The sequence below is a fragment of the Pituophis catenifer genome, unplaced genomic scaffold (genome assembly GCF_029215685.1).
Source record: "Pituophis catenifer annectens isolate HBS135680 unplaced genomic scaffold, rPitCat1.0.hap2 SCAF_3, whole genome shotgun sequence".
Taxonomy (NCBI): Eukaryota; Metazoa; Chordata; class Lepidosauria; order Squamata; family Colubridae; genus Pituophis; species Pituophis catenifer.
Genome location: NW_027256883.1, coordinates 159,266,291 through 159,293,924, shown reverse-complemented (window position 1 = coordinate 159,293,924; position 27,634 = coordinate 159,266,291). Strand labels below are relative to the sequence as shown.

Here is a 27,634-nt window from a genome sequence, read left to right as displayed (position 1 = left end):
ATTAAGTGACAGGCTTCAGGGGTTTTTTCCTCCTTCTGTTTAGAATCTTTAGTCCCCTCTAAGGTCCAATTTCTAAAATCATAAGTACTGTATTTTTTGGAGTATAAGACGCACCTTTTCCCCCCAAAAAAGAGGGTGAAAATCTGGATGCATCTTATACACCAAATGTAGCCCCGCCCAGCCTCACAAACAGATTTCAGAGGCTGAAAGAAGCCTCTGAAAGAAGCTTCAGAAAAAAAAGCCTCTGAAAGGCTTTTATCTAAAATAATATGGCAAACAACAAAAGAAGAATCAGTAAAGGATCTAACCAAACTATGTTAACAAATCTGGAGAATGTCACAATAACCAACAGATCAGAAGAGGTTAATCTACATACCAATACCAAAGAAAGGAGATTGAACAGAGTACAAATAGTCCTTCAGAATAAAAGCCTCTGAAAGAAGCTTCAGAAAAAAACCCTTTTTTTCTGAAGCTCTGTTTTGGAGGCTTTCAAAGGCAGAAAAAAAAGCAAGGCACAGAGCTTACAATCAAGGAACCTGTTGCTAAAATTCACCTCTGGGAACAGCTGATTTGGGAGTATTCCGGGAGGCCGATCCATCCACCAATCAGCTTTTTTCTTATTTTCCTCCCCAAAAACTAAGGTGAGTCTTATACTCCGAAAAATATGGTAACTTACCTTTGTTATGATTTCCAATAGCCAAGATAGCCAAACCAAGAGAAAACCACTGTCCTGCTGTCTCCTCATGAGAAGCAGCCCTCCAGAGCACATGTAGGCAATCTCCTGTCTTCCTCTTACTTTGAGAGGTTCCAGGGTACTGATGTACTTGCCAGATCCTTGGTCTTTGCTTCAGTTATTGGCTTCATTTTTGTGAAGATGTCTTCAATTTGCCATACTCCTCCATAAGGGTGCAGGGCGTTTTAGGATTTGACCTTAGTTGTGATATTCTCTGAAGTTCTTATCTTTCTGTTAATCTCTTCCAGTATTATTGGAGGGTGGGCTGGGGAAGGAAGAAGTATTTGTAAAATTGAACTGTTTCATTTGATAGTTGGAGCTTACAGTTTCTAGTTTAGTCTCTTATTCTGCCATTGGAAACAATTGTTGCCTGGGAGAATTCTTGTCCCTTTTTATTACAATTTTAAAATTAGATGCAGATTTATTGTAATATTTACTTCTTACTTACTATCCTTATCTCCATTATAGAATGGCTTTTTTTTCTGCATTATTGGCCCCTAAATCTCGGCAGTGACATGCAGCTCTAGAATGTTCTACCTATGTGATGATGGCAAACAGGACAACACTTCAATTTCCCCTACCGAAGATGCTTGCCACATAGCCCAGTGCCATCTTGAAATCAAGGCTTTTCGGGGTTAAGAAGCTAGCCTCTTAATTCACAGTGCCAATGTTCAATTTTGCTTTCTGCCACCAAACTAGATTGCAGGCCAAGGAAAGAGTCTGGGTTAGTGCCCCACTGGGTCATCTCCCATTTGTTTTCCTCAATTTTGTGTTGTCATAAATTCATTCCAGCCCGTTGTGCTTGATCAGTTTATCTCTGTTGGGGCAGAGAGCCCTGCTAGCATGATATATGACATGAAACATTGTAGCCAGCCTCTCCATGAATCACTCCAGCTGTTTGTTGTCAGCATGAAAAGCAAACAGGCCCAGGCTGCCGAGTGTTGACTAGGATGAGCTCAGGATGGGAAGAGACATGACGTATGAATGTTTATTTAATAATTCTCTAATATTTCCAGCGGAGTGTGGCCGTGGCTTCTGAGGTTGTGGGGGAAAGGGGGTGGTTGAAAGGGAAACTCTAATCTGCCAGGGTGGGTCATAAATCAGGCAGACAAGATCATTAATCAGGAGTGGAGCAAAAGTAGAGGGAGGTGGGACTGGCTGCCATTCCCAGGAGCAAAGGGGTACACTCTTCTTTTCCATAAAACAAATCTCATTTGGGATGCAGCTCCAGCTGTGCCGCTTACATAAGAGCAAAGCCAAGGCGCTGGGCCAGTTAAGCAAGCATGTGTGCTACCTTTGTCATAAGCCTTAGCAATTTGAGTTCACCAAGCATTAAATCCCTTTATAATTATCTTCTTTATATAACTCTTCATGCTTCTCATGGTTGATTGGGCAAGATGCTTGTTTGGTTTAGAAAAGGGTTTTATAAGAGGTGAGGTCAATGTGTATCTGCACAATCACATGAAAAAAAAACTTTTTAGTTTCCCAAATTCTCTCCCAAAAGGTGAGGCATAGTCTGATCATCTATTCAGATACATAATAAAGGGTTTGGCTTCAAAAGTGAAAGTAACCTTTTTCCTTTTCAGATCTGTATACTACTAAGATTCTTGAGTATGTAACTTTTAACTGAGAAAAAATTTGTCACTTGCAGGGCAAAACTTTTTCAAACAGATGCCTCAAATGGGCTGACCTACAGGATGCATTCATCTAGTTAGTACCCATGTCTGAAAATTGGCAAATTTCATAAATTTCGTTATTATGTGTTTTATGACATAGTACAAGATATTATGCTAAACAGTGCAATGTGGGCTACTTTCAAGGCAGATACATCTCTAAATATCTCCCTGAATTTTTAATAACTTTTTCCAGTACGTTAGAAGCCATTGAGGAATCTTCCTTAATGCATTGTAAGCCGCCCTGAGTCTTCGGAGAAGGGCAGCATATTTATTTATTTATTTATTTATTTTATTAAATTTTTATACCGCCCTTCTCCTACTGGACTCAGGACGGTGCACAGCTAAGAATAAAAAAACATCCCAATACAAAATTTTAAATTTTAAAAGAATTAAACAAATTTTGGCCCAAAATTTAAAACCTCCCGACTAAAATCCATTTACAGTTAAAAAATATCTAAGGTTGGGGGGGGGGTTACACCAGCCCAGCTTTGATTTGATATAAATCAAATAAAAAAAAAAGAAATAAAGAAAGAAAAAATACCTGCAATAATGACCCAACTGGTCATGGGTTGTTTAGTTTGATTTAAAAATTGGTTTTCATTTCTTGCTTTTAAGAATATGGAAACAATGTTTAATGTCAATCCAGGGGTTTATCTGCTAGATAAAGGCTTTTAATCTTTGTTTAAAGTTTAAACAAAGTTTAAAACTTTGTTTGAAAATTCAGAACTCATTGGGAGACTAAATGCAACAAGAAAAAGTTCACTGAGCACAGCCTATTTTCTATGTCTAGAGATTTGCTTCTTGATCGTGGATTCTGGGAAACTGTTTTTAAACTAACAGGTTCTATGGCCTGAAAAACTTTGAAAATCCTTGTGCTAGAAGCTTCTGGAATGTTAAGCTGTTCCAATGTAATGGATTATTTTTATTTTCACTATATTTCTTCCTTTCAGGAAGGGGTAGCATTCAGATTTCAGCAGAAGCCTCTTCTTATTTATTCCAAGGTTAAAAATAAAGTGGAGAGAAACCCTGAAAAATCCATTTTCATACCTACTCTCTTTCTCTCTGTCTTTCCTCTTTTGTTAAAAAGGAGATATAAAACACAACATAGAAATTGCACTTCGTTCAAGATAGCTATTTCTATGCAACTTTCCATTCCAATGTAATCTTCATTGAAAGCAAAGAAAACTAGTTACCATATGAGAATGAATTTATCTAACTTAATCCTTTTTCAGTCATATGAATCAGCACAATGCAAGCCATGGACAAGCCTCCAAATCAATCAGTTCCATCCATGTACCATAAGAGAGGACAGAATTTTGAGAATAATCATTCAGCCAACTCTTCAAAAGTGGGAGAGTTTGCTGTGTTAAAGGTTTAACCAATTTTAAAAATAAAATATATGGAAACAAAGTCACGTCAACTAATAGTTCACAACTTAATAAAATAATTTTACTACAAAGGCTTTGTAAGATAGAGAAGAAAATCTCATCAGTGGGAGCACAAAACTGCTTAAGAATTTAAATTATCAATAATTATTTGATGACTAATATACTAATGTATAGAAAAACCAGGCCGCATGGTAAAAATAGAATTTAAATGACAACAAAAATGTAGATGTTTAGAAATGAAAATCCCTCTTGCCCCGTTACATGTTTGACTGCAAAGTATTAGCCTCAGTCTGGTCATTTAAGTATTCAGTACTTCTTGCTACATTAATCACCTTCAGGATACGCATACATGACTTGGTTTGGAGCAACATTTATAACAACTAATTCACACACTTTCAAGTTTTTTTATTAAGGAAGGTTCAGTGAATCCTGATTTATGCTTCTAATCAGATTGAAATCTAGTACATGATTTGGGTTCCTCTAAATCCAAATAATGAGTCAATCTCTCTCCCTCCCTACACACACACGCACACACACACACAGAATGAATGTCCCAGTTAAACTCAAATATTTTGCTGCAAATTCTGTTTATAGCTTCAGAATCAAGATCTGCTACAAGATCTAGCCTTTAAAGATAACTGAGATAAACTGTGTGCATTTGTGATTGTAAATTTTTAACAGATTTTTAGAAAGTTAAAAAATACAAATCAACAAATAAGAAAAAAATAGCTAAAAACACATAGGACATTTTAATGATGCTTTCTTTCCTTCCCTTTCATTTGTTTCCCACCCCCCAAAATATTCATACTTTATATTGAACATTAAAGTGTATTGCTGATAATGTTTAATTATTTCATCTATTATTTTTGTTTGGCTTTATAATTCTTTTCCTAGAAACCATATTTCAAATGTCTCTGTAACCTTGCTGTATGATGTGTAGTATATAAAAGAAAAATTTCTGCAGTGTTGTATAAACTCAAGGGATTGTAAGCAGCCCCAAAGTAAACCAATTTTATTAAAAAAGTGTTTTTGGAAATTGGAGAGAGTAAAATAGGAGAGTGAAATTTCATTTAATCCAAGTTATAAGATAATTTGAATGTTCTGCTGCTCGCCACTTTCTTGGAGATTAAATTCTGAGCTTCAAAAATAGGTGTCTGAGTTCAGGAACTACTGTACATTAACATACTGTGCTCTTTTGTAGGAATTGCTGCATATGGTTTCCTAATTACTTTAAAGTACATTCCACTGATACTGAAAACCTGTGTCAAGACTCATGTTTAACATTTAGATTACTGTTATAAAAGTCTGTGGATAGGATAACATAAAGTGTGCCTTTAATTGAATTTGACTTGTGTTAACCTCATGGACACAGAACAATAACACTTAGACTTATATACCACTTCATCGTGCTTTACAATTCTCCCTAAGCGGTTTACAGATTCATCATATTGCCCCCAACAATCTGGGTCCTCATTTTACTGATCTTAAAAGGATGGAAGGCTGAGTTAACTTTGAGCCGGTCAGGATCGAACTCCTAGCAGTGGGCAGAGTTAGCCTGCAATACTGATTCTAACCACTGTGCCACCACAGCTCCTCTATTGATAACAATTGTAGAAATGGATTGCCAATGCAATTTCAGTATGGCTTTTTGTTTTACTTGTCAGTCTAGATAGCGGCCCTGAGGTTTCGTGGTGGTTTCCCATCCAAATACGTCTTAAAATAAGTCTTAACTTGATTTAGTTTTTTTAAGATTAGCCAAGATTGCCGTCTATAAAACTGATAAAAAGAGTTGCATATGGCTACAGATAAAGAAATTAGTGTAAGTGTATAGAAACAAACAGCATTCTCTTTCCTCAATTTACGGTAATTGACTTGATTTATGTTTTATTTTTATTTTGTTATCATACAAGCCCCTAAAAAAGTCTTTTCTCTTACAGTAATAACTTAGCATTTTATGATCCTTTTAGGAATATTTTGCTCAATCAGAAAAGTCCCTTTTCATTTTTTTAAAAATTATGTGGAAATTTCTTTGGTTGTCTTTGGTTCTGTCTCCCTTCCCCCAGCAGACATATAGCACCCCTCAGAAGGAGGATATAGTTGAGTATCTTTCTATTCCCTTTCTGAGATATTTCAAATTTTCAACAGTGCTGTTAACTTTAATTTGTAGAGTTGTTCCTTACAAGTGAAAAATCAATGGGGGGTTCTTACAGTGTGAAATTCAACTGTCAGTCTTGAGCTTATGGAAAGGGAGTAAGACATCTTAGAAGAAAAAAAAAGTCTCTGCTGTGCTCAGCTGGGCTATATCAAAATGAAGCCAATGCTGATAAGCGTATTTCACTCAAATAAATTATGATTCTCTATGAAATACAGGAGCGAGTCCACAAGGGAGGGAAATCAGGACTTAGAAAATACTAATTCCCCCTGATAATTCCCCCTGAAGAATTTTAGAAACTGAGCGATGTCTGTACAGGAGCAAACTGTGAGCTTTAAATTGCTATTCATTGTTTATAGATAACACCTAGTCCTAATTTAGCCATGCAGTATTTCATAGAATTGCTTCATTTTAAGTTGATAAGAAGCAAATAGCCTAGCTAAGCAAATAGTTTAGTGTAAAAGCTAAATGTTGTACATGGAAGCAAGAATTTCTATGCATAATTTGCCACAGTTGCATCATACCCAATATAAGGGTGGATTTTACATTTGACATTAAGCAGCAGCATCTGGGTGGTAATTGTACACAGTTACAAGGAGCTAAGAGAAACCTGTGTTTTGCTCACATTTAATAGCATTTTGAAGTCACTCTATCATTTGGTTTTGGAATTGAGGTTAAATCAACTTAGCATTATTTAGTGTCATAAATGGCCTTATTCTACTCATCAAAATTTGTCTCTAATTTGTTATTTTTTTCTGAAACTGATTTATTGTATTGTTCAAATCTAGACAAACTGATTGTTTAAACTATGGTTTAACTAAATGAGAGTTTTAGAAAATATGCAATTTTGCCTTTTCAGCCAAAGTATAATTTAAATGAAAAAGTTTATTTTGATTTAGACAAATTCCAATTCCAATTAAACCTTAACTGAAAAGGGAATTAGAAACTTATGTTCCCTTCCCACTTACCATGTTAGATAATGAATGAAGACATGAAAATTTACAAACTTGTTGCCCATATCAATAGGAAACAAAAAAGGAAAGAACAGGGAGGGGGCTTTTGTAGGAAACAATTTGTTTGTTCGGTAGTTTCAAGAGTGGAAAGTTCTGTTCGTGACTCTAAGAGACTCTGCCAGGTTTTACCTTACTCTGCGTTTGGAAACAAGTTACGTGGCAGCTTGCCAAATGAGATACAGTGTGTTGATAAATATTCCTTTGAAAAACTGTTTGGACAAACCTTGCTGACTATGAATGAAAGTAATTCACAGTCGTATAAATAAAAGAGGTTTTGCTGGGATCAATTCCTGCTTCCTGCTTTTTAAGGGAGTCTAGGTCAGAACAAACTGCTTAAAAAGAATGAAAACAATTGTTACAGAGTGCCACAGAAGTGTATAAAGTTACTTTAATGGGAGATACGAAAAAAGGAGGTTTGGTGAATTGAAGGATGTTGTGGGTGAAAAAAAGAATATGAAAGAATCATGACTGCAAAAAATGAAGATGAGAAAAAAGACATTGTATAGTACACACGGAAAAAAGGTAGCTGAGAAGAATGTGGTCAAAGGCAATAAGGTTACAAGATTGAATCTGTGTCGGTCACTGAGACCAGAGTTTTACTCTTCCGAGCTTTCGGATTCATACTGGAGCCCATCTTCAGAGAACTTCTCTCTACTGGAATACGTACAATAAGGTTAAGATTAAGAAGCAGAGAATTTTTTTATGAAAATGAAAAATTATTTTGGAAGTGGGTGAAGAGGGGTCAACAAGCAAGTTCTAGCAATGAATAGAATTAAAAATAAAAGTGATGAACTGATATGGAAGGAAATTGAAGCAATGGAAGCTGGAAGAAGCATTATAGAAATTTTATGTGAATTATAGCAATCAAGTGGAAAAGTAGAATTCAAAGGAATGCCATAAATGTTAGTACACAAAAGTTATAAATTTTGTGAGCTTGTTGAAAAATGGAAAGTCTGCAGACAGAGATTGTAACTGGAGAGATTAAACTATGGCATGACTGCATTCAGGCCTGGTAAGGTAAGGGCGATGGCGGGGGGTGCAGAAGAGACAGAGATAAACAGAGAGAGAGGGAGAGAGAGACATAGAAAAATAGAGAGAGATGAGGAGGGGGAGAGACACATACAGAGAGAGAGAGTGGGAGAGAGAGAGACAAAGAGAGATACAGAGAGGGGGGGAGAGAGACACACATAGATACAGAGGGAGGGAGATAGAGAGATACAGAGGGGGGAGAGAGACAGAGATACAGAGAGGGGAGAGAGAGACAGCTACAGAGAGAGGGGGAGAGAGAGACACATAGAGAGATACAGAGGGGGGAGAGAAAGAGACAGAGAGAGACAGACGGGGGAGAGAGAGAGACAGAGAGATACAAAGAGAGAGGGGGAGAGACAGAGGGAGGATTTTGTGGTTCCCATTGTTTTTTAGCAACCGGTTCTCTGCCCTAATCACCAGCTGGGCAGGGTGGCTCGGGGGCTGTCATGTGACTGATGAAAGTGAGTGACGTCGAGTTGGCCACGCCCACCAAATGTTCATGGAGAGTTTGGAACTTCAGCCTCGCTCTTTTAGCCCAGCGGAAGCACCAGACTGGGCCACAGCAACGCGTGGCCGGGTACAGCTAGTATATGTATATATTAAGACTGCATCTGTGTCTGATCATTGGAAGAATGCTCCTGCTGCTGCCCTATGCAAAAGGAAAAGTTGTATAACAATGTTGTATTATGACAAGCAGGAGGTTTACAGAACAGATTTTAGCAATCATTAGCAATTAACAAAATGTTAATGTGAAAAAGGTCTATTATACTTCTCATCATACACAATTAGTTTAGTTTAATGAGATTTATATGCCACCCTATCTCCAGTGGACTCAGGGCGGCTCACAACAATAAAATCGCAATTGCACTTTAAAACAATATAAAATTAAAAGTCCAAATTAAAACAATTTAAAATCAATTTAAAATCTGTTAAGAAACCCACCCACCCACCCCCCATCAGTCCAGGCTGCGAAACAGCCAGGTCTTCAAATCACGGCGGAACGAGCGAAGGTCAGGGGCCATCCGGAGCTCCAAAGGAAGTTGGTTCCAAAGGGTGGGTGCGCCCACAGAGAAAGCTCTCCCCCGGGGGATCGCCAGCCGACACTGTCTGGCTGGCGGCACTTTGAGGAGGCCCTGTCTGTGGGAACGCACCGGGCGATTGGAGATTGTTGCTGGCTGCAAGGGGTCCAACAAATATCCCAGGCCTAGGCCATGAAGGGCTTTGTAGGTGATAACCAGCACCGTGAACCTCACCCGAAGGGCAACCGGTAGCCAATTATTACATATGTATATATTAACAGCAAATCTTTCAACTGACCAACCAAAAAATAGCAATTTTAAGCATTTTTTTAAAATTCAGATTAAGAAACAGTGTAATAATAATATAAATAAACCAAGTTCAGCAGCTAACCAAGGTGAACTGTGAATGCAAATTTTAATGCCTAAATTGAAATCAAAAGTGGACAGATTACAGTAATAATAATTACCAACACATCAAATCAACAAGCCAAAGCAAACATTAGAACAGCAGGTAAAAAGACAGCCAATTTTTTTTTGAAGATGTTAATGGGCCCTCCTCCTTCTTTCTGAGCTGTCTTGTATTATGGCCAGTTGCATGTGGTATGGCTTCTGAGCCATCCTGTTAAACCAACCAGGTCAATCATTGGAATCTAGCAAAATTGTGATTGGCTCATGCAGATGATACTGAGAGTGCGGTTGTAAAGGATCAATCAGAAGTTTTTCTTTTATGTCTCATCACCTGATTTTCTTCAAAATATTCAGTTCTCTGGAACACTCTCTTTTGCATATACTTTTTAATAGAATTTTTTTTACAAAGCTAACAACTACACACAAAGAAATAAAGTAAGATACAGAAGAAAAATAGGAAAGATAATAACTTGGTCTCCTTTAGAGGTTTTCCAAATATTCCTTAACACTTGGATTCAATTCCTAACATACAGTAGTTAGAAAGAGTGCTGATCTGAAATTCTGAATGTCAGGGTTCAGGAATTTTACTACTGTATTTCATTCTTCATATTCAGTAACTTTCCCACATGGGATCATATTTTATAACATTGGTAACTGAGAAATTTTCCACCTGAGCACATGGCATACTCCCTGTAACATCTTAAGGACAGATTACAGATGATTAATGTCATGTGACATTAATAATTCGATCCATCATATATCTCCAAATGTTTGTTCCTCTTTGGACAACCCTTCTAGATTCTGTATCAATGCCACTGTTCAAGAATTGGGCAATACTGGAGGTATTTTGCTTTTTAACAAGGCCAGCCATAGCTATAGCTATAGGCACAAGCAGTTATCAAATCGTTCATGCTTTTCCTAGATGAAAACATTCCTGACAATAGATTTGTCAATTGTAGAATACATTGCTATTCCAGTTGGACTTGAGCTTGTGCCTATAGAGTTGGCTTCTCTTACCACTGCTCTTTGGAAATACAGGAAGTATTATCAATATTATCAGCACTGAAATGTTTACTGAAGTTTGCTCTGTAAGAAACATCTGAGAAGCTAAGGTAGCATACATATTGCTATCAGTCTGTCTCTTGGGCCCTCAGTAATTGAAGCACACATATTGTTTGGTCAGTAACCTTCTGTGGGCTCAAGAGATCCCTTTCGTTTATAGGAAAGTCTTAATACACAATGAATGTTGTAACACTGTACTTTGATTCTGATTAACATCATTACTGTCATCTTTTCATGGACTTTCTACATTCTTCCACCTTGTATTTAAAAGGAGAGAATTTTGTTGCTTTAACTTTCTGTTGCTTTCTCAGCTTTTACTTCATATCACTGCTACAATTAGAGTTCTTGTTTTAAACTTGGCACAATTGGCTCTTCTCAGTTGTGATTTTTTTTAATTGAACTATTTAGAATGGGGATTTATTCACGCCTCAAAAATTCAAGCTTACTGTTCTGTAACATTAGTCAATCATATTTACAGGTAGCCCTCAACTTACAGTTGCTTTAAGTACCATTTGGAATTAGTACAGCTTCTAAAAGGATTCTTGACAGCCTGTAAAGCACTTCCGGCTGTCATAAAATGTCATGGACATGACTGCATATCAGGCAATTGGTAATCTACTCACATTTACAACTGGTTGCTGGGTCCTGGTTTTGGCAAAAACAGTGATTCAGCAGAATTGATTTGGACTTAGGGCTTCATGATTCAGACTTGAAACTGTAATTTGCTTAACTGATGTAAAAAGAGTCATAAAATCAGGTCCCGTCACGTGAATAGCTCGACTTATGACTATCATGAATTATAACCAGCATATGTGGTCCCAATAGTAGTCATAAATCAAGGACTGCTTATATGCTTTATTGATTAGCAGAAATTGTAAAGGAATTACGAAATTCCTCAGGACTCTGCCCAGCAGCCTGATAAATCTCTGAAAATGGGACACAATAAGACCAAATGTTGTATACAGGTAGTCTTCGACTTGCGACCACAATTGAGCCCAAAATTTATGTTGCTAAGTGAAATATTTGTTAAGTTAATTTTGCCCCATTTTATGACATTGCTTGCCTTAGTTCTTAAGCAAATCACTGCAGTTGTTAGTAATACAGTTGTTAAGTGAATCTGACTTCTCGTTGACTCTGCTTATCAGAAGGTCACAAAAGGTGATAACATGACCCTGGGTTGACACTGCAACCATCATAAATATGGATCAGTTGCCAAGCATCTGAATTTTGAGCACATGACCATAAGGATGTTGCAAGGGTTGTAAGTGTGAAAAATTGTCATAATTCACTTTTTTCGCCTCTGTTGAAGTTCGAATGGTTACTAAATGAACTGTTGTAAGTTGAGGGCTATCTGTAGTAGGTAAAGCCAATGTAAGGAAGATTGAGTTTAAAAACAGGCTAGATCTGGCTGGGGGCTACATAGGAAAAGTTATTCTAGTGTAGGAGTGTCAAACTCGATTTCATTGAGGCTGGATCAGGTTTGTGTTTGACCTGTGTGTGTGTGTGTGGCCGGAGGTGGGAATGGCCATGGTGGGCGTTTGCCACAGGCTCAAAATGCATTTTTCCCCCTTCTCTTCTTTCTTTCCACAGTTCTTTACTATAACCATTTTCCTATCTCTTCTACCAGATATTACTGACAAACATCTATTACTTATTCTTCATACTTCATTAAACTTTTTATTTCTAAATTTATATCCTATTTTTAATAGTAAATTGCTTTTCCAGGCAGAAAAGCTGTTTATACTATTGCATTTTTATTATTCAACTAATAATAAAAATATAATAGCATAAATAACATGATAATACAAGATCTAACAGCAGAGATAAATTTTCAGAATAGTAAATAGAAATAGCTGTCAATTTTAGATTGTTGATTGTAGATTAAATGGACCTACAGTATGTAAAATCTGGCATTAAACTGTAGTATTCACATAGGATGTTGCTTGTTTTCTATCCAGATAAGGCACTTACTTGAGGCCACATAATTGTAATCCAGTTCTCCTGCAGCACTCTGCTGGCTGAAAACGGGCCACAGGGAGGCCCTGTGTGGCCTCCGCGTGGCCCGTTTTCGGCCTTCCCGGCCTTGAGCAGCACTCTGCTGCCCAAAAATGGGCTGCACGGGGCCTCTGTGCGACCCGTTTTTGGCCGGCAGAGTGCTGCTGGAGGCCAGAGAGGGCAAAAATGGGCCGCACAGGGGCCGCACGCGCCCCCCAGTGGCCTGTTTTGGGCGGCAGAAGCACCACAGGCCAGTCCTTTGATATTTCCAGGCTGGCCCTGCAGCCCAGATTTAAGCACCCCGTGGGGCAGATCCCTGTTCTAGTGCATCTCTAGGAAAGATAGGTGGGCAATACTAGCTCAGAATGCTGTGACTGCTCCATTTTGAGTCCCCTCCGTCCTGGTTATGTGATATAGCATGTGCAGCCCACCCTACTCTTCCCACTGCACACATACAAAGTCATACTAATACCACATAAGAAGAATATGTCGCCTATGGTGACTCCTACGGTAAAAAAGATGGAAAGATTTAGAGAAGCAGTGCTCTGAGTGCTTCCTCTGATTTTTTTATTACCTGCTATTGTATTATCCAAAATCAAATAATGTTCAATGTATGCAACAAGCCAACTTGAAACCCACAATAGTGATTCAAATAACAGTGTCTTTAGTAGCACTGATGATAAAAGAACATGTTCTGATTCCCCCATCTAATTTTGCCTCTTCTTTCTTCATTGTAACCTCTGTGAATCACAAATATAGTGTCTGCATAGCTTTTATTTGGAACATTCCAGAACTTTATAAAATTTTATGAAAACCTGACCCAAATGTTTTGTGTTGTCAGGCAAGATTCATATCATCATCCAGGAGTTTTTTATGATCATTTAGTATTCATTTGACTATTGAGAATTTCATGTAACTTTGTTAACATGATAAGACTTCCTGTTTCTGCCATTTTGTGAACAGTTTGCTTACATTTCTTCGATTGATTCTATGAAATGCATGTTATCCTGTTTTTTTAAAAAGAGTGAAGTACATTAGTTTGGCATGTGAGGGAAACTAGCCACCATTGCTTCAGTGTAAGAGTAGAATCTTTCCATATCAACTGCTTCCTCAGTTTACGATGTGTTTTCCTGACTTTTAGGTGGTGCATATTGCTTAAATTACACATTTAGAATTTTGATGCAAGTTCTTCCTTTCCCTTCTAAAATAAAATTTAAAAAATTGATCCCAGCTACTAAACTTGGCAACCCCACCCATTCCTCTAATCATGCTGACTCAAAAGCTTCTTACTCTTTGCATTGATGGTTTGTGCCATCTGTGTGCAGTTTGATTCAGGCCTAGTATGTAAGTTTGGAAGCAGAGAAGGCTGTGTGCCAACTCCTAGACTCATTCTCTGCTCCTGCAAAGACATTCTGAAACTCCATGTTAGTGAAGGGATAGGGGTGTGAAAACAGCATAATGAATCTTTCTGTAGAGCAATTCCTTGGGGAATCTTTACCGGGGCCTGGCTAAATGCAGCTTAGAATGTTTTCTTGTGACAGTAAGCTTTCCTGCCATGGCACTGTGATAGAGCATGCAAGTGGAGGAAGAATAATTCCTCTGTGAGTTGAGCAACTCAACACTTTTGCTTTGCATGAAGATTAAATTAGTCAACAGATAACTCCAAACTTGGCAAGCAGCTGGTAGCATTAACAAGTTGTGCAAGCAAGTATAAAAATAGAGGCTCTTGTGGCACAGAGGGCCTCTGCTTTGCAGATACTCACCCTTGCATGCAGCATTTTCCAAAGTTTCAGCTGAGAACATGGAAATTAGGCCGTGGAACACTGCATTATTCATAACTTGGCAACCAGCAGCTAGGGCACGTCGCCAGAATAAGCCACTACTATAATTATAGGTGAACAGAATTCTGAATATATGTTCCTAGAAAGAGTACATTAATCAAGATGGAAGGATACCCATCTTCAACATTAGAATTCTTGCCAGTTCCTCGATGGAGGCAGCATTCCTTCACAAGATTCCAAAGCAGACTTTTTTCAAGGTTAGCTTACAAAGGTACCAAGCAGTAGACATTCTTGTGTCAAATGAGAAAGCTAACTTCTATATTAAGTGATTTTAAAAATGTATTCTGTCATTCTCTTTCAATTCCAGATGAATAGGGTAGTCTATGTATTGGGCCTATAAATATAACCCTATTCTGTCTCGGTTGTTAACTGAATATTCTACCGTTTCCCCGAAAATAAGACATCCCCAATCGGGCTTTTAAGCGCATGTGCTAAAATAAGCCCCCCCCCCTGAAAATAAGCCCTCCCCGAAAATATTTAAACGTATGCGCAGCCGGTTCCCACCATTCTCCAGCAGCACGCCCAGAAGGGACATTCAGGTAAGACAACGTCCGTTTCCTCTAGTTTCCTCCGCGTACCTCAAAATGATAAGACCTCCCCAAAAATAAGGCTAAGTGCTTATTTTGGGGTTCAAAAAATATAAGACAGGGTCTTATTTTCGGGGGGAACATGTTATGTAATTTGTGCTTGGACTACTACATTAGCTATGGCCAGTCTCCCATCTGCCTCAGTCATTCTGTAAGCCCTATGTGATACCTAAGTATAGTTGCAATTCCAAACTAACAGAAATACTGTATATTTTACATCTATAAGTTCCTAATACTGGGCAGAATATGCAGCCCCAAAGGTGAAATGTTCCACTTTAGCAGGTTTGAGAGATCCGTTAATTACCCTCTTTCAGGGTAAAGCTACCATATAACTCTTTGAGTGCTGAAAGAGATCTCTTCTGCATGGCCTGACCCAGCTTGTTTTCTTGCTGCTGCCTGAACTGGAGCAGTATCATCTACATTGCATTTAGTTAACGAGTTAAATATGGAAGGTTATTGTAAGATGTAAATGTTTTGGCTGACAGGAGTGAGCTAGTCAGTTTGATACTTGAGCTGCTTTTGTTAATATACAAAACTGCATGACTGCCAGTGAAAAGAATCCAAATTGGATAAAACTTTTATTTTACATATTCTGCTGTTGTTACTGACGTTGACACAGGATCTTGATAGTACAAGCTTTTTAATGCTTTCATCTCCAGTTTGAGTACTGTATTTTCCGGCGTATAAGACGACTGGGCATATAAGACGACCCCCGAATTTTCCTGTTAAAATATAGGGTTTGGGCTATACTCGCCATATAAGACTACCCCTCTTCCAACGCACACCAAATAAAAATTAAAAAACATCAACTGGCTCACCCACAATGTAAAAGCAGTTGTGCTAGACCCAAAATGGCCCCTGCAACAAGCAGGAACCTCACACAGCCACAAAAAGCCCAAAAAAACAAACTTTCACACTTTACACACACACAACACAACACAACACAACACAACACAACACAACACAACACAACTGGCTCACCCACAATGTAAAAGCAGCTGTGCTAGACCCAAAATGGCCCCTGAAACAAGCAGGAATCTCACACAGCCACAAAAAGCCCCAAAACCCAACTTTCACACTTTACACACACAAAATTCCACATACAGCTTTGTGAGATTTTGTGTGTTTGTGTAGTTAGAGTGAAACACTACAAAAACACACTAAATTTCAGAAAGCTGCACAAATATTATTTTATTTTATTTTTATTTTTATATGAAAGCTAAATTTAAAACTTCCTAAACTTTAAATGACTAGGTCTAAAAAAGAACAACTAAAAAAAACCCCAATTAACTATTTTTTTAAAGATCCCAAAGGGGAAAAAAACTTACCCGATTGAACAGGGGTCTCCAACCTTGGCAACATTAAGACTTGTAGACTTCAACTCCCAGAATTCCTCAGCCAGCTTTGTTTTGCTGGCTGAGGAATTCTGGGAGTTGAAGTCCACAACTCCCTGCCTGCTTGATTGTAGGCAGGGAGTTGCTTGCTGATGGAATGGATTCAGGCAAGCGAAGCAAGGCAAGCGAAGCAAGGCAAGCAGCTAAGGTAAGCAAGCTGGAGGGGGAAAACTTTTTTCCTTCTCCATGGCTCTGGCGATCCCAGTTGAGTTGCCTGATTAGCAGATCGTCAGGGCTTGGATCGTCAGAGCCATTTAAGGCGCGTCAGAGCCTTTCGGGCTGGTCTGCCTGGTTACAGGAGAACGACACCCGGCGTATAAGACGACACCCGACTTTTGAGAAGATTTTCATGTGTTAAAAAGTCATCTTATACGCCGGAAAATACAGTATGTTGTGTCCTCTTAAGACTGCACTGAAACTTTCACCTATATCCATATTTTATTACAACTTTGTCTTGAATATAATTTTTATACATTTTCTGCACGTATTTTCTGTTTGGTTAACCACAAGACCTGTTTTTTTATATTTTTCCTTACTAAATGCCAAAACATTGTAGTCTCACAATTATATACTTTATATGGTATCTACTGTGTTTCCCCAAAAATAAGACCCTGTCTTATATATTTTTGAACCCCGAAATAAGCACTTGGCCTTATTTTTGGGGAGGTCTTATTATTTTGGAGCGCTTGGAGCCAGATGGGGCTCCTCTTGCTGTCTTACCTGATTTCAAGCTCTGTCTCTCTAACCCTAACCAGAGGAAATGGCGGAGACCCGCTGTGCATGCGTTTAAATATTTTCAGGAAAACCTTACTTTCGGGAGAGGGCTTATTTTTCGGGGAGGGCTTATTTTCAGGAGAGGGTTTAATTTCAGCTAAACATGATAGTAAGTGGAACATTGAAATAGATGCAGCATAAAGTGGTTTGTTATTGGGCTACTGAAATCATCAAGGTGATTTTTTTGTGGGTTGTTAGAAAACTATAATTAACTATAATTTGCACATTAGCAGGTTTTAGGAATAAAAAGTTCTGATTCTATAGGTGGAGAAATTGTCAGACTTACCTAGTATCGACAGTATATGTGATCTCTGCAATATACGTTTTTAAAAGAACTTAACTGCATTTCATGCAACAATGTGTAGCCAGGGAACAAGAATTGGTATTTCAGAAATATAATTAGACACAAATTATTTAGGGAATAAAGGCTGGATTTGGGAGAAAAAACACTTCAAGTTCTTTAAAAATGTTTGTCCTTTTAAATCCTTTATCAGTTGCTGCCTTTTAATATCCTGATTGAAAGAAAATGGGATTGATTTTTTTTAATTAATCAATTTAAATGAGATGATATTTTAGAAAACTACTCAGTTTAGACTATCTTGAATGTAGTGATAAAATGCATAACTGAATTTTTTTAACTGCACAAAATCAGTCTAGTGTAGTTTTATATTGAAGTGTGAAAAATCCATGCCAATTCTGGAAATAATTTAAGACTTGCACTTTTCATAGGTATATTTTCCTGTGCACTCAGATTCATTCAGATCATTTTGCTAGTAGTGAATTATAATCATTAATTATTAAGTTGCCATATAATTTTATATGCCATTTTTTTCTTTAGATTTGTTGTTTCTTTGTATTTGTACATGTTTTCCCTTAGAAAAAACAACCTAACAAAGATTGTATTTATTTCTGTATTTATAGAAAATCCAATTTATTTGGGGGAATCTCATTTTGATGCACATGTTTGTCACCAGATAATTCCATGATAAAGTAACTAGTTAGCAGGGAGGGAATTCATGTTCTTATGAAAAATTTATAAGAAGCCCTGAATCCTCAGACCTATAAAAACAAAAACAAAAAAAGAGGATTATGTTTAAAGATGGAAAGAATAAAGAAGGTGTTGAATATAGTCCATGAAATTTTATTTGTCTTGCATATAATCAATTCTAAATATATTTTACAAGGCATATATAAACAGCAGGACTATAAAATTTATGAAATGTTATGTATGGTGTGACTATTTATGAGGAGGAAGGGAATTTGTATTCTGTTCAAATAAACTTGAGGGGAAATTTATTTTGAAAGCATTCTGAATTCTGAAGCAAAATTGGGATGAAGGCAAATATCCAACCACTTCTCTCTTGTATATAATCTGTGTTCATTTGACTACTCCTCAGCTGCTAGAGCCGCAATCATATAGGAGTAGCAAAATTGTAATATTTTTCTACGAGGGATTGGAATTGGACATATTTTATTACTAGGTTGCATTCTGGCTAAGTTGGAAGAACAGGTTATATTGTTCAGTCTTCCTATATCCCTCCCTTAATAAATGTATATTTAACAATGTCTGAAGCATATGAAGTGATAATAACTAAATCAATACCTCCTTCATTGATTGTCCAGGATCCCTCCAGCGTGACGCACACAGCACTGCTGTAATTTTCCAGTTAACTAGCACCCTGATCTACAGTCCTGCTATTGATTGACCATTGTATCAGACAGACACTGAATGGTGTTGCATATGCTTCTATTTAGCCTTCTGATTCATTCGTTTATTACTGGACAAGAGTGATCATCTGAGAGACTTCCTGAAATTGTCCAGTGAGATTTGGACTGTTAGGATTCCTATAAACAAGCCTTTTTCTATTACTGCCTGCTTCTTTCTTTCCAAGCTTCAGCTTCTTTTGGCAGGACTTCATATCAAAGGTGCTATCCAGCTTAACTTTCTATCAGTTTTCATTTATTTATTTGTGAATCTTCTATATTGCATATCATTAAAATAACCCATGAGTGTTATATAGAATAAATCCATGATAAAAATATAATTAAAAAAAAACTTCCATAAAATAAACACTGTACTGTCAGTAACTTTTAACAGTTACTTATTGAAGGAGAATGTAATATATAATTTATTCCAGCAAAGCTGAGCTCTCTTTGTAGTTTTACCTGCTGAGACACTTTGCTCTTAGGATAACTGCACATCTGTCCCTTCAGTATCCCATTCGGCTGCAGTGGTTACTATAGTAAACAGGAGCCAAATATTAGGAGATAAAATAAACTTACCAAAGTAAAATGTATATATGCCAAATATGTGTTTTTACTTAAACTTGTTGGTTAGAGCAAATTTGCCCTACATTTCTGAAGAAAGTTGAAACTCTATAGTAAGGATGAGCCTAAAAAATTGCATCCCTACTCTTTATGCAAACTTATAAGAAATCCTTGTTTTGGATTACTTGCTCCTCTGAACCATGACAGAGTTAGATTTATTAATATATTAGACAATGGCTGATTCCCTCTCAATCTTTTAAACTTAATATATTTGCAGCACATGGATTTACCCTCTGGTAGATAAGTTTCCTTCTTTTTTTATGAAGTAAAAGTTCTTTTTAGAGATATGCTCTGATAGTTTAGCATTCCATTGATTAGCTATTGCAAGAAAGTGCTTAGCACATATATCAAACAATCCTTTTTAATGCTTGTGGTAAAGTCAGAACTTTCAGAAAATTTCTCTGCATGTGGATATGATTCCACTTTTTGTGAAGTGTTCACTTGCATTAAGGGTTCTGCTTTTAATGTCAAATTAGCATCCACTTGGCAAAAAGGAAACATCATACGAAATTTATCAGTATTCTTCTTCCAATTTTCTCCATTCTAGAGTACAGTACAGTATTTGCCCATGAGTTCATATATTGTCTACTTTGCTCCTTGACCTTTGCCGTTAAATCTTCTCCAGTGTTGGCTGCCTCAGCTGATTCTCAAGCCTACATACTCTATAAGCTGATTTGATTCTATCTGTTTAATCACTTCTTAAGAGCCAAGATGTACCCTAACTCTATGTGGTTTGCCTACTGCACTTGGCACATAATGAAATCAGCGAAATGTTTCTAAGAACTCAGCCAGCCCTGACTTTGTCATCTATTTTAGGATTACAGAAGACTCGGCAGTGACAACATTTGAGGCGCTAAAGGCTCGCGTTCGTGAATTAGAAAGGCAGCTCTCCCGTGGGGACCGCTATAAATGTCTCATTTGCATGGTGAGTAGTTTGCCAGTTCTGGTCATGAATGAGGAAATGACACTATACCTCTACCTTGGCTGTCGCAAAATGGCACCATTGATAGGATGCACTGCAGCATTATCCACTATTGCTTGACTCTGGAGAAAAGCACTTTTTTTCTTTCTTTGAAGTTAGTATTAGTGTATCTGTTATAGCACGACATTACTTTTGCCTAATGTATGGGCTTTGCTTTTATAAACTATATCGCTGTTGATTTGTAGAACATATATTTATGTTTTTCTTTCTGATTTGCAACATGTAAGTTGCTCATTCCAAAACCTGTGATCAATGCTTAAGGCTTCAATGCAGACTATTTACAAAATTATTTAAAAGAGTCCTTGATCATGGTGGCTGTGGATTATAGGAGTTCACAACACAAGAGCAGGAGCTGGGAGAGGCTGTAAATAAAGAGCCCCTGACTGTGCTTATTATTATTGAAGTGCTGAAGCTCCCTCTAGTGGATCAGAGTCTGCAGATGTTGATATCAGTTTGTACACGTCGTGCAGTTTTATAACTCAGATTTTTTATTTTAGGGGTATTTCATTCTAAGCTATAGCTTTATTTTAGGAAATATCTTTTCCTATGACACAGAGTACAATTAAGTCTGCATGGAAACTATTATCTCCCCACATCTCCCCAATGGCATGAATGTCAGGTGTCTTTTAACATTTACCTTCGTCTCTCTAGACACCAAGTATATATTATATTTGGTGGATATGTGTGTTTGAGTGATAGTAACAAGAGTTTGCTATAAGTATTTGTTAAAGAGAATTTTGGTATCTTAATGTGAAATTAATCTGTTCAGTGATTAATCAATAAGGTCAGTTGATTTTTCTCCATTTTTCACAATTGAAGGTTAAAAGTCTTTAATTTGTTCCTAACCTACATGTAAACATGTGTTCTCTTTGGGTACGATCAAAGGTATATATTTTGCATTTTATTTGCATTTTATATTTACAAATGTGCATCAGTTCACAAATGGTATGGAAGTCAAATGAGAAAATAAACTTTAGAGATACATTGCCCCCACTGCATCCTGCCCTGCCCTGCATAATTCCAGATTCAATCAGAAATTTCCATAATTTTATAGTATGCGATGCAGTAACTTTATTTTCTTTCTATAGGACTCTTATACAATGCCCCTGACCTCCATCCAGTGCTGGCATGTGCACTGTGAGGAATGCTGGCTGCGGACTCTGGTAAGTCTCTTAGTTTCTTAGGGGGTAGCTTAAATTAAATTCTTTTTTTTTTCCTAGTTGAAATTACAACTACATGAAAATCCTCTTCAAAATACTATGCCTCTATTTTACTTAATGGCAGTCATTCTCAGTGTTACCTTCTTTTGCATTTGATGGGTTCCTGTCGTAATAGAAACAAATAGTTCACTTTTTTTTCAAGAATGGCCTTTGCTTGTTCACAGACATGAGAGAGAGAGAGAGAGAGATTTAACAACAAATTTTAAAAGTATGATTAAAGGTTCAGTTGTTTATCTTATGTCTCACCTAGACTACTTCTGACTTCCACCTTTGGTGCATGTACCAATAGTTTTAGAATAGAATAGAATTTTATTAAAACATTTTTTTTAATTTGATTTATATGATTTATATTTATATTTATTTGTTACCAACCTGCCTTCCATTGAGGACCTGTATATTGCTCGAGTCAAAAAGAGGACTGTGAAAATATTTATAGACCCCTCACATCCTGGACACAAACTGTTTCAATTCCTACCGTCAAAACGACGCTATAGAGCACTGCACACCAGAACAACTAGACACAAGAACAGTTTTTTCCCAAACGCCATCACTCTGCTAAACAAATAATTCCCTCAACACTTGTAAAACTATTTACTAAGTCTGCACTACTATTACTATTAATCTTCTCATCGTTCCTATTACCCATCTCTTTCCATTTACGACTGTATGACTGTAACCTTGTTGCTGGTATCCTTACGATTTTTATTGACTGTTTCCTAATGTGATTTGATTGCTTATTTGTATCCTATGACTATCATTAAGTGTTGTACCTTATGATTCTTGACGAACGTATCTTTTCTTTTATGTACACTGAGAGCATATGCACCAAGACAAATTCCTTGTGTGTCCAATCACACTTGGCCAATAAAATTCTATTCTATTCTATTCTATTCTATTCTATTCTATTCTATTCTATTCTATTCTATTCTATTCTATTCTATTCTAGAGCATACAGATTTTCTATCTAATCTGGATTTTTCTACTCTTTCTGTTAGTACCTTTGCACCCTCAGAGATGGTTGGAGAAGCATTCTACTTTGTTTCTAAAAGGCTGGGATGAGACTTTTTTTTAACTTTATTTTCTTTTTTATTGTATTTTATTTTTAAAAATATATATGGCTGCCTATTACATAGAATGATTGTAGGTGGCTCACAACAATCCATTAAACATAGTTAAAAACAAAGGTACCCTTCCCCCCAAGGTGCCAGACCAAACATCCTTACACCTCAACTCTCCTCTATCCACATGAAAGCTTATTAAACTAGAATACCTGCAAATGCAACAATTCTTTTTTTTCCTGCTAGGAAAATAGTATTGTATTGCCCATGCTTTTTCACTATAATAAATTTAGTACTGACTATCCATAAGGGTTTTACATTTATGGAGCAAATATGTTTCAAAAGAAAGCAGTCTTCAATATAATAGTGGCTTGGCTGAGGAATTAATATACTTTCCTTAAAAAAAAAAACCCTTCATGTCATACTTTGGCAGTGATTTGTTGTCTTTGTAGAAATGATCCCAAGCACTAACACAGAGAAATGTATATGAGATAGAAACATAGTCTTGTAGATTCTGCAAATAAATTTCAACAAAGATATTGAATGCAAAACTAAAATTGTGAGTCTCAAATGTGTAATGTCTCTCTCTTGATTTTTTAAGAATAATTTCCTTTTATCACCATGAAACAAGGAAAAATAAATCCTTTCATCTTGATTTAAAATTTGCCAGGATTATTTTATGAGAAAAATGATATGCTCCATTGACTCAATCCAAAATAAAACTGACCAATTAACTCAGCTAATAAAATCATATGATAAAATGTGCTGTCTCAATTGAGCTGTATTTTTGTAAACTAAGTTTGGTATAGCATCTAGATGAAAATATAGATGCAAGCAAAAAAGTTTTGAAATGCATATACTGTATAGATGAATTGAATTCAAAAGGAGATGCTTAGAGAAGGAAAAGGGAGGTTATCTTTGCAGTTCTTCTATATACCCTAACCACTCACGGTGACTTGAAATACAGGACCTTCTATGAATCAAAGAAGTACTGTCTTTGATAGAAAGACCTATTTTGACCCATCTGATAGGACTTTGCTAGAGAAAACAGTATCAGCAAAATTCTAAATAGGGCCACAGTTTCCAAACACTGTGGTGTAGTCCCATGGGGTGCGACAGGAAACTCACAGTGATGCCACAGAATATTTCACTGCTTAATAAACAGAATTGTTAATGAGTTTGCTGCAGCTTCCCAGAGCACTAGAGTGCATAGTTTGGGAACTGCTGGGGGCACCCTGAAAAATTTCTAAGACACTAAGGGTGCTGTGAACCAAGAAAGTTTGGGAACTTCTGAAATAATAGTATAATACCATTTCTACCTATACATTTTGCATTTATTTAAGTAAAGCATTGGTATTTATTACATCTATATCCTTAAGATGATACTATTAAAGGATATCAGTTGGAATACCTGTATTTTACTCTGAATGTATTATTCAAGATTGATTCTAGTTAGGCTCTTGCTGATTAGAAAAAAATTCAGCTCTATTACCTGCAATTCAAACACTGTTCCTTTTGGGAGAAATGAGAGAAGTACGAAGTTTAATGTGCTTTATCACATTATTTGTGGCCTAGCATTCAAAATAGGGAATTAAGATGTGGAATGGAAATGTAGCTACTCACCTGCTCCTCAGCCCTCGCTTTCCCCTCATAGCCGACAACATATTGCAGGAAACATTTTGTAAGGCAAGCGCTGTTCTCTTACTCACTTTTTTTAAAAAAATCACTCTTTCTGCCTGTGTTCACATGTTTCTAATGTAACTATTAAAATGTAGCCTGAAGACAGCAATAAAAAGCTTGGGATGCCTTCGTGCTGCTGTGTCTTGATCAAAGTCAATGTGTGTAATCTTGTTAAAGCTGCCCTTCCCTCCTCCTTTTCTTTATGAATGTGATGGTGTACAGCATATGCACCATATTGCTTTCTTGTAATTAAAGTATCTCCTTTTATTTTGGATACAGAAAAGACGCTTGTAGTTTGTTCTTAACACAAATGAGGAACAGTGGGCAGAGGCAGAGTGGGTTGATTTAAAAATGGTCATATATTACCTTGCTCCGGAAATCGATTTTCCTCTTGGTTAGGAAAATGTACAATCCTATTTGTACATGTGAAAAAATGTGCTCTAGAAGGGCAGCGTATTTCCTTTGTTGTGCAGTAATTTGTTGCACTTGGTAAAAGTTAAAGGGGGAAAAGAGACTGGAGTAGTGAGCTTGGCACGCTTGAACACTTCTGGACATCTGCCATTCTTTCACTGTTAGGGAAAATTTAACTTTCACCTTTTAGTTTTATATGACTAGCTAAATGTTTGCTTGGACGACAGTGTAGCATAGTAAAGAAAGTAGAAAGCAAAGTGGACATGACATTCACAAAAATAGGATAGGGCTCCCAAAATTTAAGTTACTGTTGGGAAACAAACACAAGGTATTCACTAACGCATGCTAATTTCAAGCATTTGTTATCCTTTGTTTTTGTCTGATAGGAATTACTATGGTATCATTGTTTCTGAATGGGGGTTTGATTTTCTGGCATCAGATGTTAAATGCATGAAGTAACTTCCTTTAAGTATCAATTTCACTTCAACAAGTACAATAATATCTAGCTTTTCCTTTTCTATGGAATACAACAGATCTGTTATTATTTAGATAGTAATGATAACACACTGATTCAATAATACACTAATCCTGTTGATGATGTTACCTAGTCTGATAATGAAACATTCAGAACAAGAAGATAATACACTGAACCCAATTCTATAATTGTTTACTAGTTATCCCCATTCCCCATAATCAGTTGTATCCTCTATTTCAAAACCAGGATATAAAGTAATTTGGGACAGAAGTGGCATCGGTATTCCCCGTTTGTAGAAAGTGACATTTGTACAGAAGTTGAAAACTAAGCTTTACCAAATTCCAGCAGAATTCCTGCTTAGGATTTGCATCAACTTTAAAAAAATTATATGTTAGTGATACAGTTCATTCAGCACATGCCCTTAACTTGACATTACAGTTGGCACAAATTCTATATCATGCCACTGCTGTCCATTACTTCAGTAAGAAACCTCCTGAAAATGTAAAATTTGAGCACACAATGAAGTAATTGGATGGTCTTATCTTCCTTAATTTTTTTATATATTTTGTACCATGTTTTCCCGAAAATAAGACCCTGTCTTATATTTTTTTGAACCCTGAAATAAATGCTTGGCCTTATTGCCATGGGCTCAAAAGCCCAATTGGGTTTATTATCAGGGGATATCTTATTTTGGAAAAAAACAAGGTAGTTTGGATAATTTTTTTTTAAATTGAGAATTGTAGCATTGTTACAGTGGAAGTATCACCTGCAGATTAATTTGGATGACAATATTAATGAATAAAATGCCCAGATTCTTCAAGAAAAAGGCTTTGGTCATGGACACGTGAAATGAAAAGGGTTCATTTGAAGCTGCTACAGTGGTGTCTATAGCAAACTGCACAGATATTAACAGATGATATCATCATGGAAATAGTGCTATTAAATTGATATTAAATCAGTTTTTACTAAATGATAATGTCACACATTTCACCAGTTGCCCTCCTAATGCCGAGCAGACATTAACAACTAATAACCAATTCAATACAAAGCATCTTTATTTCCTAATCCTATCAGTCTATCAGTAAAATTCAGAGCCAGGAAGAATCAGAAAATGAAGGCTATTATAATTAAAAATACCTTGCCAATAAAGGAGAATGAAATGTGTTTGAATATTAGTAGCTTCGGTTGGTAATTAGGCTGTTGGTTTGGACAAACAGGAAGAAAGCTATCAAGCAAACTGCATGAACACTTCCTGGCTATCAAAAGATATGACCCACTATCCCTCATGTCAGTCCACAAAGATTCAGAAGGTAACAAATTTGACCTAACCGGGACTACAGTTGTAACCCAGATGAAATCCAGGAGAGAAAGAGAATTCCTTGAAGCCTGGTTTTCCATCAATAAATCAATAGATACACTGACATCGACCCAGTCTACCAATCGCTGAGAACGAAAGAACTGCATCAACCATGATCCCGAAGGTAGCATTTAAAACGAACAAACAGGCACCCCAATACACAGCAACAAAATTAAAAACCCATCGGCTCGCAAGAAATCAGACCACATCTCAGTAACAACAGCCAGTCCTGCAAACCTTCAAACAAGCCAAAACCAGACCATGACTCAGAAGCACCCACTCTAATCCTAATCTGCATCGCACAGACAATACTTAACTACAGCCCAGCAACAACAGCCAGCCAATCAAACAGTCTGAAATCAAACCATGACTCAGAAATATCGGAACAAACAACATTCAGACTAATTTGTATCTCATAAAAAGGTATTTAAAGACCTGTGTTCTGACAGATGAGCATAATTCAAAACACACTGACGATGTCTCCTTGAATGGTGATGAAACATTTGCAACCAAATTGCTAAACTAGGAGCTCAAACCAGCAGCCTGAATAAAGGAGAATATTTGTAATTTAGGGTTGAAATGAGAGGTCCTTGGTGCTCTCTGAGCTTGGTTGTTTTTTGTTTTTTGTTTTTTCTGTTGTTGTTTTGCAGACATTTCATTATGCAAAGTAGGTAACATCAACAGCACTGATGATGTTACCTAGTTTGGGTAATGAAATGTTTGCAAGAAAACAACCAAGCTCAGAGAGCACCAAGGACCCCTTATAAATACTTTGTTTGATTCTTAAATAGGGTACTGTCTGGAAAGTGATAAGTTGTTTAAAGAAAATTGTCCATAATTCCAGATACTGAGAACATTATTCTACCTATCTCCTGAAAATATACACTGATGAAGATAAAATACAAAAAAGAAATATCCCAGATGCCCACCTATCACACATATTTTATAATGATATCATACAAAAAAGTTGGCATTTTTATACTCGGTTCCTTTTCTAATAGTTCCTGCCATGGAATTTGGAATTTCCTGCGATGGAATACAGCTGGTCACTT

General features: G+C 36.9%; 1 protein-coding gene across 4 annotated transcripts in view; it reads left to right on the top strand.

Moving 5' to 3' along the window:
* RNF220 (ring finger protein 220) overlaps nucleotides 1-27,634 on the top strand; it is a 335,380-nt gene that overhangs the window by 298,564 nt on the left and 9,182 nt on the right. For all 4 annotated transcript variants that reach the window (XM_070941405.1, XM_070941407.1, XM_070941406.1 and 1 more), the window contains 2 exons: nucleotides 20,216-20,324; nucleotides 21,470-21,544. In XM_070941405.1, coding sequence (XP_070797506.1) covers nucleotides 20,216-20,324; nucleotides 21,470-21,544 — 184 coding nt within the window. The remainder of the gene's footprint in view (nucleotides 1-20,215; nucleotides 20,325-21,469; nucleotides 21,545-27,634) is intronic.